We start from the raw sequence: 15,458 nt of genomic DNA on the forward strand, positions 1-15,458 counted from the left end.
GGGGAGCATAGTGGGCTGCCGTCTATAGGGTCGCACAGAGTTGGACACGACTGAAGTGACTTAGCAGCAGCAAGATGTCCTGAGCAAAATTTTAGTTACATTCTTTAATTTCTTATGGAAAAGTTTTAATGAATCCAAGTTCTGCCCAGCTAATTGTCAAAACATGTAGTTCTGTTCACACTCCAGATTCTTTTCAGAAAACACAAAATCAAACTAGTGGCTAGTCCAGACTTTAACAAAACTCCAATTGAAGAAATGAAGCCATAAAAAATGAAATACAAACTGTCTGAAGAGCATGGGTTTCCTCCATTGTCTTACGTATATTTTATTTGGAGAATCAACTACTCTGTGGCTTGACTGCAAGGCTTTGATTCATCAGATACTTGCTTTACTGTCCTTTGGAACTGTGTCATTGATCTTAAAATGGGATGTTATAAATAGCTGTCTCAAGCTGCTCTCTTGACCTTTATTACAGATTTGGATGTTGTTATCCATGGCAGTATCTAATCTTACAGATCCAAGATTGTTCTTTGGTTTCAGAACCAGCAAAGTGATGCCTTTTTATCTCCTGATCTCTGAATCCTCACTTTCTAGAAAATTTAAAGATAAATTTGCTATCTGTCTCTAGAAGTGGATTAAAGTGATGTAGGATGTAACTTATTTGTTAATTTCCCCTGGCTTTATTCGCCTCCACAGCTGTTTCCTTTACTTCAGTTTCCTCACATATTTATTTTACAGATTCCTTTAACACATATTTGTTAAGCTTTCAGAATTCCTGAAATACCTGTGGCTCAGGGTATACAGAAGTAGTGCTATATGTGTAATCAAATTTACAAAATATATGTGTAATCAAATTTATAAAATATATGTGTAATCAAACTTACAATTCATCTAGTTTCTGGAGAGGTGCAAATGTATTTTCACTAAGGTGATTAATTTTGTTTTTCCTCATTACCCTGAAAGTAAAAAGAAAAAAGATGTTGTAGCTTCTGGAGGTAACTTACAGGTGAGTTATTGGAGAGGAGATTAACAACCTGCAAAAACAAAGATAATTATGTATAATGCATTTCCATATCAAGGTATGTTGAAATAGTATGACAAATTATCCAAGCTCATTTTAATCTTAAATTTCCCAAATCTTTTAGTGATGATAAAAGTAAAATAGTGTTGACATTTTCAAGTGTTTTAGGGAAGAGCTCCACAGCGATAAGAGTGAAAAATCTCGATCTCTGAGAATACAGTCTGAGTATCAGCACAACTCTCTTAGAGTCGCCTGTGCAGTCTTTGTGGCATGTCTGTCTAACAAAATATACCCCTGCCCCCAACACCACAATAGTACTCGTGCACATTGGGTAGTTGCTGTGATTTAAAGTGGAGGTGCTGGAATATGTCTACTCTAAGCTGGACCAACTCAGAAGATCTCTGATTTGCGATGCTGAAGCAGACTGTAAGGCCTGACAGTTCATTTCTACACTGATCTGGTGTTATGAGCTAGCAACATGGATTTAAAATAAGACAGAGTGGCATAGGAGAAATTATATTTGATAACATTCTAAGGTTTATTCTGGTGGGTGTCATAGTCGTATCCTCACAGATATGAACATTCTGCAGCTTTTGAAAAAAATTATAATTAATCTTTCCCCACAACCTTTGCAGTAATAATTCTCATAGAGTAGGACTTGATCTTGGTATTTCTCAAACTGCCATCCAAGGACAGATTCTAGGTGGTTTATGAGAATTTTTTTCCACTAAATCGGGTATTACTTAAGTTTGAGAAAAGTAGGTCTCATGTACAAGTACCACTGTGATGATTCATGTACTGATATGTTGTGAATCTGTGGTTACGCCTGCTTTGAACTTCAGTAATTTTGCCAATGTGCTTCCATTTCAAAGAACTTCAAACTGAGAGGGAATATTTGTTATAATTACTATGCATGTGTATGCCAGAGCCTGTTCACATAAATGATTCATTTGGTTTGTAAAGAGATAAAACATTACTTCAAAAGGACAAAACATTACTTACAAAACAGTTAAATTCCTGCAGGAAATAAAAGTCAAGTTTCTTAAATTATGGATATGGTTGCCTTCAAAATCCCTGAAATATAAAAATAAAAGTGACAAAGCTAAATTTTAATCACAGACAGAAATCAATTGGTTAAGAATTATTTAAGTTTTCTCATAAAATATCTTTTCCCCCACATACTGTTTATTTCATATAAATTCTCATATAATGTAAGTGTAGCCAGCTACCTAATAGCTAAAATGATATATTTATATAAAATGTTTCTTTTTTCTGTTAATAGTAAAAATGCTTTGAGTGGCATCTGTATCAGGTATTCATATGGATATATATGTTATCCCAACTAATGTGAAGAGAATGAAGAAAATCGCATTAAACACTTCCAACTACATGCATGTGTGCTAAGTCGCTTCAGGCATGTCTGACTCTTTGTCACCCTATGGACTGTATCTGCCAGGCTCCTCTGTTCATTGGATTCTCCAGGCAACAACACTGAAGTGGTTGTCATGCTCTCCTCCAGGGGATCTTCCCGACCCAGGGATCGAACCTGTGTCTCCTGAGGCTCCTGCATTGCAAGCGGATTCTTTACCACTGAGCCACCAGGGAAGCCCCACCAACTATATAAACAGATATCAAATGGTGATCCATATTAAACATCTGTCCAGAGATCCAGAGGTACCCATGACTACTCTAAGTGGTGTGTCTCCATTTGTTCAGAAGATCCTACTATTGTTGCAGAAGTTGCCACTGCCAAAATAAAGTTTAACCTCTACTTCCTCTGCCTAAACACTCCCCAGAAAAAATTCTCAATAGCCTTTTACCACTGAGAACGCCCTTTCTTGTTTTAGTGTATGGCCACATAGGCCAGTGCAGAGGGAGACCCACAGCTGCCCTTGGCTGTCCACTCCCAATTTGAGCTCCTGATTTGAGCTCCCTTGCTGTGTGATACTAGGTTACCAACAGGAATCTGGTCTGTACATCAAAACTTGTCAAATAGTTGATGTTTTATTATCTCTACTTCAGAGTTATCATGAAGGTATTCTTCTATTGTCTTTAATCTATCATAAGGCTTATGGTGGAATTTTGTGGAACAGAGTAAGCTGAGCTCAGGAATACACTTTCAGAAATAGATGCTGGCTCTTAAATCTATTTATTTTACCCCAACACTTTGCTGACTGATCACCATACTATGTAGAGCCATTCAGGAATAATTGGGACTAAAATACATGAGCTGAAGTGTGACACAGCTACTAAAATCATGAGCATTAATAGACGTGCCTTTATTCTGCTGGCAAGGCTGTATCTGGGATACAGTAAAAATGGATGCAGACAAATCAAAGTCTATCTGAAAAATCTAGAAGGCCAGCATGTAAGGGTTCTAGAAATCAAGTTAATGGGATGAAAGCGTGTATTTATCACAGAGAAGAGCAAGTCAGAGAGATATATTTGAAGTCAGGCATAGGGTTTTTCTCTTTGGCATTGGATTGCAAAATCAGATTTACTGGTTGAAGGACACAAAACATTTCAAATTTAAGCTCACAGCCCATGGTGTACAGAGACTAAGCTTTTTATTACTGTAGTGATTTAGCAAGGGCATACACTGTAGCATACCATAAGAATTCTATAGACAGGATTTCTGTATTATATGGAATATTGTATTAAAATCTTAAATTTTGATCCTAGATTACCCTTTTAAAGACAAATTCTATTATTTTATTAAGTTGGAAATGAAACACATATATTGGGTCATTAGGTTTGGCCAAGCCCTTTGGCCTTCCATTACACAGGCTGTCAGTGACAAAAACTGTTCATTTCTTTTTCCTGTTTTTGTTGCTATTACTATGAATCTACCACCAAGGGGGTGACTCTCTCTTGAACCTCACAAAATATCTTTAGGAGAGTTGATGTTCTTTTCTTGTTAGCTACACTTGTAATTTTTTTTTTCTATTAAAGTAGCAAAAATATTTCATTTAATATTCATATTAATTTACTAATTTGTAAAAGTCAGTAAGAGGTATAAACTAGGGAATTTTGATCAAATTGTTACATTCAACGTTGAATTTATTTCAGTCTTTATTTGTGAATTTGCTTTGGCTTTCTTCCTAAAATTAGAGGTATTAGTTCTTGATACTCAGGGATCAGGTATACAAATCTGCTGCTTGTGCCAGGGCCCCAAGCTCTAAGTGACTTGAGGGGGTGTTTTGCTTACTTAATTCCTGGATCACTTTTCCAACTTAATGAGCCTCTGAATCTAACCACTGTAATTTTTCCTTTATATATAGCAGGACTAGTTGAAAATGAAAATTTGGTTTTTGGACCTGAAGTACAATAACAGAAAACAAAAATAATCTTTCCTGCTCAGCTCCCTCTCTCATCCCCTAGTGGCGTAAACATGCAAATCTCCTCTACCTCTACTTTCTTCCTTGCCTTTTAAACACTTCTGGCTTTTCTTTCACAGAGAAAATCTAGGCAATGAAGGCAGGAAAAGCCTTTGTCTTTCCGCCCAACATCTGTAATTTACCCAAATGGGCACCTGGTCTCCTACACCCAGTGTGTGATGACCCTCCTCTTGTTTTAGGCTAATCCTATGTTTTCTGAGTTTGGTTTATGAATTTGCAAACTCCAGGAGATAGTGAAGGAAAGGGGAGCCTAGCCTGTTGCAGTCCATGGAGTCGCAAAGAGTTGGACACGACTGAGCAACTGAACATGTCTTAAAATATATGGTCAATTTTGGTGAATGTTTTTCAGCCTTTTTTCACTTTCAAGTTTATATCTATTAGGATTAAGTGCAGTTACACAGAACAGAGGGCTTCCCTGGTGGCTCAGTGGTAAAGAACCTGCCTGCCAATGGAGGAGACCCAGGTTAGATTCCCTGGGTTGGGAAGATCCCCTGGAGAAGGAAATGGCAAAACTTCCCAACCAGTATTCTTGCCTGGAAAATCCTATGGACAGAGAAGCCCATGAGGTTACAAAGAGTTGGATACAACTTAGTGACTGAACAAGTACTCTTGCAGGCATGCATGTAGAACAGAGAACCAACTATGATAGTATAACATCACAAGGATTAAAAAAAAAGTCTAGGGTCATGTAGTCCAAGGCTAGACCGGTAATTTTACCAAGTTGTTAGAGACCTAAGATCTTTCATATCCACTGTTCATATGCCCTTGTCTTCGTAGTCCAAGAAGATTCTAAAACTCAAGCCGTCATATCCATCTTTTCCGGATAAGAAGAGAAAGGAAGGGTCTGTCTGTTTCTCTATAAGAGAATTTCCCAGAAGTTCCACCTGATACTTCTTCCTCCTCATTAGTGCCTAGTCATGTGACTTTGTCTGGAGCAGGGAAGTCTGGGAAAGTAATATTTCATCTGGGTACACTGCCATCCCAAACAAATCAGTTCTGTTGTTGAGAAGGGACTTGGCAGTTTGATAGGTGCTGATCAGAGTTAACTCATTAACAGTGTTATTTAGTTCTGCCTATTGCTTTTTGGTTTTACTTGATCTTTCACAGAATCAAACAGGCTGATTCTTATCTCTTACCAATTATATATTTTATTTTTCTTTTGTTTTGGTGGTTAGATGCATCTATTCGGTGCATATATACTCCTAATATAATATCTTATATTAGAAATTGCATTTTTTAAAATTATTTTAAAAATAGTTATTTCTTTGGCTGTGTAGATCTTAGTTGGGGCACGTGGGATCTTCATTGCATCATACTAGATATTTCCTTGTAGTACACAGACTGGCTGAGGTGTGCAGGCTTAGTTGTTCCACAGCACGTGGGATCTTAGTTCCCTGATCAGGGACCAAACCTGAGTCCCCTGAATTGAGATTCTTAACCACTGGACCATCAGCGAAGTCCCACACTACAGCATTTATATGTCCTTCTTGGTACTGCTTAATCCAAATTGGCCAGAATTCTACTATTTAGAAAAAAAAAAGTGTCTGGTTTTTTTTTTTGGTTTGCATTTACGTGGCATACTTTGGAACAGTCTTTTATTTTTAATCTTTCTTAATCACTTAGTTACAGTTGCATTGACTTTGTAAATAATGTTAGGTTTTGCTTCGTGAGCCAATCTGAAAATACTTTTTCTTTTTAGTAGGTAATTTTAGGCCACTTATGTTCATTGACAAGGCTAATATATCTGACCTTCGCCTGCTATTTAAAAATATTATTTTATATATATATATATTTAATTTAAATAATACAGTTATTGGAGCTGTGTGTTTTCTACCACACTGGATTAAATAAACTTGTTGAAGTATGGTTTTTGTCACCTTCTGGGACATTTAGTAATTTGCTATTCTTTCTTTTCTGTACCTATTAGTACATATGGCCAACTGATCACCTGTAAAAGGTACATCTCATCTTATTAGATACACAGGTAAGAAAAGTTACATTCATCATGTCCTTGGCTCAAAGCAGCAGGGGCTCCTTAGCACACAAATCTTGGCAGAATCAAGTGTCTACTATTTTATATATACATATTAATATTAAAAAGCAGTGAAAGGACCAGACTGCTTGGATTAAACATTCTGTGCAAGGATAATACTAGGTTTTGCTTCTGCTTTTCCTCATCTGTAGTAAGCTAACCTTGACAGAACTAGCTGAACTGTTCCAAATTTGCTTCAGTGCAACCATATGTGATAAAGGAAAGCGAAGTCCATGAGACTGTTTCCTCACTTCCCATCATGTGTGTCTCTCACCTATTCTTTCAGGAATGATAGAGTAAACCATCTTTTCTCCAGGTTCATCAGATGGATCTTGATCGGGTCCTACGGTGAGGACAATGTGGTCTCTAAATTGCAGTCTCACTGTGTTGTCCAGCCCTGGTAACTGTCCACCTGGTGTTGAAAAGCTCTGCCGAACTTCCCATATAGTAAGGAGAGAATCCATTCATGGCAACATCCTTTCTCATGTCTGCTGAAGGCAGTTCTTTGATGCCCTCTAGCTGGTCTGCAAGCATCCTCAGAAAGCCACCTTATCTTCTTGTTGCAACAGCTGTGGTTTCCATCTGCGGGAGCAGCCACCTGCGGATGCCAGCCCGGAGCTCAACGTCTGCCTTTGTGGTATCAAACACGAGCCCCAAAATGGTGTCCAAAAGGAAATCTCCCCACGAACTGCTCCGGAGGTGTGGATGGTCACGTGCGTGGAGTTGGCCAGCCCCTCCGGAGTGTCCGCCTGCTGGATGGTCCCTCTGCGAAAGCTCAGATCTGCCGGCTTCAGCGTGAACTCCTGTGCTAGCGCCCCACGTTTCATTCCGGCCCGCGAGGCGGCGGAGGAGTGGGTGGGGCGGCGGGTGGGGCGGGGGGCGAGTGGCGGGGGCGGAGAGCGGTACCATGAGTTAGTACAGGCGCCAGTGTTTCTTTCCCTCCAGCTGCAGGATGTAAACCTCGACATCATCATCGTAGTGGGGCTGCAGGCCCGGATCTCCCGCGGGGGTTATGTACACATTGGGGCCAAAGCAGCACTCCAGCTTCTCCTAGAACTTCCAGAGCTCATCCGTAATTTTCCGAGGCTAGTGAAATGGAACTGTTGCACTTTTCTGATAAAAATCTTTTCTCAGCTGAAGAAAGTGCACTTTTCCCTCTTGATTTAAAACCTTCTTCTTCCCATGGACACACCTGTAGATATTTTCGAATCCTCCATAGTACTCTTCAGATCTGAGAGCGTGAACAAGAAGTTCAAGGTCATCTCTCTGGATGAGAAGGGGCTTCTGCTCCCGGAATTCCTTGAAAAAAGTCTCGGACTTGATGGGCGAGATTAAACTTTCAAAGAGGCCACAGGGGCTGTCAGAGTTGAAAGGGGAAGGCCCACCGGCTGCCTCCACCTGCCTGCTTAGGAACAGGCCCCCTCTTCCTTCTCATCCCCAGCAAGCTTCTCTTTCTTTGGCCTCGCTGTCCTCCAGAGGAGGCAGTGAGGAAATGCAAACCAGACTCAAGCCTGTTGCCAGCGGCCTCCCTGTATTGTTTTTATAGGCTAAAAAACCTTTGAACAAACGGCTTAAATTTCTTCTAATATTTAAAAAGCTTTGTATATTCTACTGGTTACCTTTATAACTTTATCCAGTATACTCTATCTTCTTTTTCTTAGAGAGTAACACTAGTACTTAACAATTTCCTATTATTAGAAATGATTAAATTAGTATATATTGTCTTCCTGACTTTCTTTCCATCTGTCTCTCACCATAGGATTTCGATCAATTATATGCTATTTATTAATGTTCGTCTTAGGAATATCAAATATCCACATACTGGTAGATGTCTTAGTTTTAAATGACATCTTTTGACACCTAGCTATTTTTCTTAGTAGTTTTATGGTTTCACTTTATTCATTTTGAAACTGCCTTCCCTTTTAAGTTATTGTGTCCTCTTCCTGAATTGAGCCCTTTATCATTATGTGATACCTCTCTTTATCCTTGGTTATAGTCTTTGTTCAAAAGGCTCCTTTTCTCCAGTGTTAACACAGCCCCTCCAGCTTTTAAAAAAATCACTGCTGCATTTCTTATCTTCATTTAGCAGCATGTATTATAATATCTTTTTTCTCTGGTTGCCACAGCTCTTTTCCTTTATCTTTGGTTTTCAGCAGCTTGATTATCATTTATCAAGTTTTCCCCTTTCTACTTCTGTTTGTTTTTTTCTCTGAGGTTCTTAGATTTTTTGGGTTCACTATGTTATTTTAGAAAATTCTTGGTCATTATCTCTTTAGATATTTCTTTAAAATTGAGCAGGACCCTGTGTCTCCTGACTTGCCTCTTGTTTCTAGAAGAGTTTTATCCTCTTTCTCGAATTCCAAGGAACAAAATGCAGAAATGAGAAATGAGAAAATGAGAAAATGCAGAAACAAAGGAAAACAGTCAAGCAAGACTGTTAGCCATAAAACAAAGTCAAGGATGTTAATTTCCTCCTCAAGGGCTGTAGATAACACCCTGAGCCATGTCCTTGAGTTGTTTTGCACCCCCACCAGGTGGAGGTGTCACCCCCACCAGGTGGAGGAAGTTAACTGCTGACCACAGGCATGTAGATGCTAGACTGACAGGAACCAGAAGGTTGATGATTGAGATTCTTGCTACCTCACCACCTTGCTACCTCACCATCAACCAATCAGAGAACTGAACCTCAGTTGACCATGCACCCTGCAATATTATCCCTCACCTTGCCTTTAAAAACCCTTCCTTGAAAGACATCAGGGAGTTTGGGTCTTTTGAGCTTGAACTGCTTGATACTTGTGATAAATGCTGTCCTTTCCTTGACCACCTCTGGTGTTAGTAAATTGACCTTGAGCATCCAAAAAGCAAGAGAGTTCCAGAAAAACATCTATTTCTGCTTTATTGACTATGCCAAAGCCTTTGACTGTGTGGATCACAAGAAACTGTGGAAAATTCTGAAAGAGATGGGAATACCAGAACACCTGACCTGCCTCTTGAGAAACCTGTATGCAGGTCAGGAAGCAACAGTTAGAACTGGGCATGGAACAACAGACTGTTCCAAATAGGAAAAGGAGTACGTCAAGGCTGTATATTGTCACCCTGTTTATTTAACTTATATGCAGAGTACATCATGAGAAACGCAGGGTTGGAAGAAGCACAAGCTGGAATCAAGATTGCTGGGAGAAATATCAATAACCTCAGATATGCAGATGACACCACCCTTATGGCAGAAAGTGAAGAGGAACTAAAAAGCCTCTTGATTAAAGTGAAAGGGGAGAGTGAAAAAATTGGCTTAAAGCTCAACATTCAGAAAACGAAGATCATGGCATCTGGTCCCATCACTTCATGGGACGTAGACGGGGAAACAGTGGAAACAGTGTCAGACTTTATTTTTCTGGGCTCCAAAATCACTGCAGATGGTGACCGCAGCCATGAAATTAAAAGACACTTACTCCTTGGAAGGAAAGTTATGACCAACCTAGACAGCATATTCAAAAGCAGAGACATTACTTAGCCAACAAAGGTCCGTCTAGTCAAGGCTATGGTTTTTCCTGTAGTCATGTATGGATGTGAGAGTTGGACTGTGAAGAAAGCTGAGTGCTGAAGAATTGATGCTTTTGAACTGTGGTGTTGGAGAAGACTCTTGAGAGTCCCTTGGACTGCAAGGAGATCCAACCAGTCCATTCTGAAGGAGATCAGCCCTGGGATTTCTTTGAAGGACTGATGATAAAGCTGAAACTCCAATACTTTGGCCACCTCATGAGAAGAGTTGACTCATTGGAAAAGACTCTGATGCTGGGAGGGATTGGGGGCAGGAGGAGAAGGGGATGACAGAGGATGAGATGGCTGGATGGCATCACTGACTCAATGGATGTGAGTTTGAGTAAACTCCGGGAGTTGGTGATGGACAGGGAGGCCTGGCGTGCTGCGATTCATAGGGTCGCAAAGAGTCTGACACGACTGAGCGACTGAACTAAACTGAATTGATATGTCTGGAGAGAAGACCCAAGTTGATGACATCTTGTTTTTCCTCTCTTCTTTTTCTGTGACCCTTTAATTCAGTTTTAGCCAATTTTATATTATCCTGCAACTTTGGATTCTTGGCTCTGTATTTCATGTTTTTTTTTTTTTTTCTTTTTGATTCAAATGAAAGCTTTCTATTGATCTATCTTCAAGGTGATTGATTCTTTGCTCAGCTATGTTCATCCTGCTGCTAAGCCTGTTGAAGTAATTCCTTGATTCTCTTTAAAGCTTCCGTCTTTTTTGCACACATTTTACACATGTGCGTGTATGTTGCCTACTTTTTCCAATAAATCAGTTAACTGATTAATGGTAAGTTTTTTAAGAAAGATTTTTTGACATGGACCATTTTTAAAGTCTTTGTGGAATTTATCACAACACTGCTTCTGCTTTATGTTTTTTTGTGTGTGTGTTTGTGTGTGTGCTATGAGGCATGTTGGATCTAAACTCCCCAACCAGGAATCAAATCTGTACCCCTCTATTGAAAGGGGAAGTTCCAACCACTGTACTGCTGGGGAGGTCCCAATCGTAAGTATTTTAATTTCCTTGTTTGGTAGCTGTAACATCTGAGTTATCTCTAGGTCTGGTTCTGTTGATTGCTTTATAATGTGACAAGGATTATTCTTCTTGCTCTTTTTGAGGACTGGACTTTCTCAGCATTGCTGTTAATCATGACCCAGAAGCCCCAGCCCACTTTGTAACAGTACAGGATCCTGGGCTGGAGAGGCTTATCTGTCCATGTTGCTGGAGTAGAGAGCTTTGGCTTCTACCACCCTTTTGGGTTCCCAGGTGGCTCAGTGGTGAAGAACTTGCCTGCCAATGCAGAAGCTGCAAGAACTACGGGTTTGATCCCTGGTTTTGGAAGATCCCCTGGAGGAAGAAATGGCAACTCAGTCTAGTATTCTTGCCCGGGAAATTCCATGAAGAGAGGAGCCTGGCAGATTATAGTCCTTGGGGTCGCAGAATTGGACATGACTGAGCACACACACACACTGGTATCATAAAGCTTTTGCTTCCTAAGAAGGAAGTGTCTCAGGAAGAAGGAGGGGTTTGTGCCTGTGGGCCACCAAAGAAGACTGTCCAGTTTCTTTAATCACCCCTACCCTTGCTGTGAGTTGGTGGAGACCAGAGGAAAAGAGCCTGTTAGGAGTAGCTGACTCCCCAGAGTCTGGGGTTCACAGCTATTCCAGAGGGTTACACTATCCCACACTTAACCTTTATAGGTTTATTACAGTTTTAGCAGTTTTCTTTGTACCTGCTTTATGACCATCAACTCTTCACCTTGTGCTCTGCTAAGGGCAAAATACTGTAGATGTCCTATCTCTCCTGGTCATGCCTTAGAATTCAGTGTACTTGCTTGCCTTATGACTGTAGCTCTCTGATGGGCTTGAGAAAATTATGATTGTGTAGATTGTAAAGTTCTTTCTCACTGGTAGAGAGGGAGCAATATTGTCTTGGGGCTTTCTATACCTTCAGCACAGCATTGTTGGAATGGAATTGTAATATACACTATTTTCTTTATATATATTTATAATATATAACAAGTATATATAATATATAATATTTTATTATATATCTATAATATATCTTTTATTTATATTATATTTTATATATTACAATATATTATATAATATATAAAAATAATATGTATATTTTATTTATACTTCATATTATGATCTTGAAATTGCACCGTGTTGATGGAAGCAGGGCGGGTGCATTCATCTTTACTGTACCTGTGTTTGTACATCACGTCACATCACAGCCTGTCCTTTCCATGGCTTCCAGGACCTTGCTCCATAATGCATCCTCACTGGTTTCTATATTTTCAGATTCTTTATATTAGCTTCTTTTCTCTATATATAAATTTGCTTAGTCTCATCCAAAAATGAAAGTTTACTTTACTCTTGGGATCATCATTTCAACTTTGGCTACTGCCCCAGCTGTTCGTGTGCTTATTTACTACTTATTTTTCTTCCTTTTTGAATTTCACATATTTTATTGTGGTGTTTATAGGTTTTTAAAAATTGCTTTGAAAGAGCTATTGGGTTTGGCCAACCCCGGGTGGCACATGGGTAAGGAACCCACTTGCCAATGCAGGAGACGCAGGTTCTATCCCTGGGTCAGGAAGATCCCCTGGAGTAGGTGATGGTAACCCACTCCAGTTGTCTTGCCTAGGAAATCTCATGGACAGAGGAGCCTTGTGAGCTACAGTCCATGAAGTTGCAAAGAGTCGGACATGACTGAGCTACTGAGTATGCACGCACATATTAAAGGTTTTAGTCTGCTGTCTGTCGTATATCTTACAGGTATATTCTCCTAGGCTGTCATGTCTCTTTTTATTTTATTTATATTTTTCTATGTTTGCTAGCACATCCAACAGATTTTCTAGTTTATACTTTGCTAAATGAAAGTTCATATGCAAGGTAAAGTCATTATAATTAATTTTAAAATGAATACTTATAAAGCAAAAATTATTACTAGCATTAAAGTTGGGATAGTATTCACTATCAGGAGTGCATGTGGAGTGAGTTGTTTGGATAGTTAAAATTTAAAGATTATAATTTTTATAAAGATTATAACTTTATAAAGAAATTTAAAAAGTCTGCCTCCTTAGTGATAAATCCTAATTGTTTTATTTTTATCTGAAATGTAAATTTTCCTACCTTTTTAAAATCAAAGCAAAGTTTTATTATTGTATGAGTGTCCCACATTTGCTTCTGTTTTCAACCAACGCATGGACTTTTAATTGCTAATTCATTCATGTAAATATTGCTCAATTTTACTTAATTATTAAGTTGGGATTACTGAGTATGTTATAACAGTTAATGAATTCTTTGAACCCAAATTTAATCACCACAAATGATATTGCACTTAATTTGCCCTTTCCTTTGTCATTAGTGAGGGTACTATACTGTCATACCCAGATGCCCTTTGGACTTAGTAAGTAACGATTTAGGAGATGTTGCTCTTTTCCTAGATGGTTCCAAACTAGTGTGTTTTGAATTACAGGATCTGCTTTTTACAGCATTTCTTGCTGCTGCTTTGTTATTAGGTTGATAGTTGTTACTTCTCACTAAAACCAACCTTACTAACTTCCCCTCCTACTTTCAAGCTGGCACTTCTAGTCTGCTGTGAGCTTAAAACTCCAACAACCAAACTTTTGGGAATCTCCTATAAAATAAAAGACAGAGGGAATTTTCATATGACACAGTGCATGCAATTTATGGATCAAATTTTGAAGAGATATTTTGGATTCACTTCTTCATTTTTTTACCTGTCTCTTAGCCACATTTACTGGATAATTGAATTTTGCATAGGTGGGCTGATGCTAAGTACCACCAACAAAGCTACGGTGTGAAAAATTCCATGGAACATATTCTGTGATGAGGCTTCAAAAATAAATTCTAAATATTATATTCTTGTTACACAGAATTTAGAGATGGAACTAAAGTCACTTAGTCTGTCTATACCAAATGAATGGGTGAATAGATTGACAAAGAAAAGAGGTGATGTTATACAATGTCACAACATCCCTTCTGTCTTCTTCCTGCCTCCAAAGTATTTTGTTTTTTTGGAGATATTTTATTTTAGTAAGAGTTTCCATCCAGTATCACAGTAATCCAAGTCTATGTCCCAACCACTAATGCCAATGAAGCTGAATGGTTCTGTGGAGACCTACAAGACCTTCTAGAACTAACACCAAAAAAAGATGTCCTTTTCCTCACAGGGGACTCAAATGCAAAAGTAGGAAGTCAAGAGATACCTAGAGTAACAGGCAAGCTTGGCCTTGAGGTAGAAAATGAAGCAGAACAAAGGCTAGGGAAAATTCGTAAAGAGATGGGAATACCAGACCACCTGACCTGTCCCCTGAGAAATCTGTATGTAGGTCAAGAAGCAACAGTTAGAACCAGACATGGAACAACAGGCTGTTTCCAAATTGAGAAAGGGATATGTCAAGGCTGTATATTGAATACTTGCTTATTTAACTTATATGCAGAGTACATCATATGAAATGCTGGACTGGATGAAGCACAAGCTGGAATCAGGATTTCTGGGAGAAATATCAATAATCTCAGATATGCAGATGACACCACCCTTATGGCAGAAAGTGAAGAGGAACTAAAGAGCGTCTTGATGAAGGTGAAAGAGGAGAGTGAAAAAGCTGGCTTAAGACTCAACATTCAGAAAATGAAGATCATGGCATCCATTCCCATCCCTTCATGGCAAATAGATGGGGAAACAATGGAAACAGTAACAGACTTTATTTTCTTGGGCTCCAAAATCACTGCAGATGGTGACTGCAGCCAAGAAATTAAAAGACACTTGCTCCTTGGAAGAAAAGCCATGACCAACCCAGACAGCATATTAAAAAGCAGAGACATTACTTTACCAACAACGGTCCATCTAGTCAAAGCTATGGTTTTTCCAGTAGTCATGTATGGATGTGAGAGTTGGACCATGAAGAAAGCTGAATGGGAAGAATTGATGCTTTTGAACTGAGATTTTGGAGAAGACTCTTGAGAGTCCCTTGGACAGTAAGATAAAACCAGTCAATCCTACAGGAAATCAGTCCTAAATATTCATTGGAAGGACTAATGCTGAAGCTGAAACTCCAATCCTTTGGGCACCTAATGCAAAGAACTGACTGATTAGAAAAGACCCAAATGCTGGGAAAGATTGAAGGTGTGAGGAGAAAGGGATGACAGAGAACAAAATGGTTGGATGGCACTGTGACTTGATGGACATGAGTTTGAGCAAGCTCTAGGAGATGGTGATGGACAGGAAGCCTGGCTTGCTGCAGTCCATGGGGTCACATAGAGTTGGACGTGACTGAGCTACCAAAGTGAACTAAGCTTAGAGGAGTTAGTTTAGATAATAGGAATGTTTAATAAAATCATGCTAAAATTTTTGAGGAATTGTGACACAATATTGACAAGCTCCATTTGAGAAAAACCCGATATCCAAAATGAACTAGGCAAAAATAGAAAAG

General features: G+C 39.1%; 1 protein-coding gene and 1 pseudogene across 39 annotated transcripts in view; both read right to left on the reverse strand.

Moving 5' to 3' along the window:
- Positions 1-15,458, reverse strand: part of RXFP1 (relaxin family peptide receptor 1) — a 127,935-nt gene that overhangs the window by 29,587 nt on the left and 82,890 nt on the right. For 17 of the 39 annotated variants that reach the window (XM_086346945.1, XM_086346959.1, XM_086346941.1 and 14 more), the window contains 2 exons: positions 2,024-2,095; positions 885-956 (listed from right to left, as the gene is read on the reverse strand). The exons of 6 other annotated variants lie outside the window; for them this stretch is intronic. In XM_086346945.1, coding sequence (XP_086203071.1) covers positions 885-956; positions 2,024-2,095 — 144 coding nt within the window. Of the gene's footprint in view, positions 1-884; positions 1,035-2,023; positions 2,096-15,458 lie in introns of all 39 variants that reach the window. 16 more of the 39 variants (XM_086346978.1, XM_086346970.1, XM_086346976.1 and 13 more) reach the window with 2 other exon arrangements.
- LOC147355226 (ribosomal oxygenase 2 pseudogene) lies at positions 6,453-7,539 on the reverse strand (annotated as a pseudogene).

This window comes from Bos grunniens, chromosome 17 (genome assembly GCF_055505025.1).
Source record: "Bos grunniens cultivar Pamir isolate PY7600 chromosome 17, Bosgru_T2T1.0, whole genome shotgun sequence".
Taxonomy (NCBI): domain Eukaryota; kingdom Metazoa; phylum Chordata; class Mammalia; order Artiodactyla; family Bovidae; genus Bos; species Bos grunniens.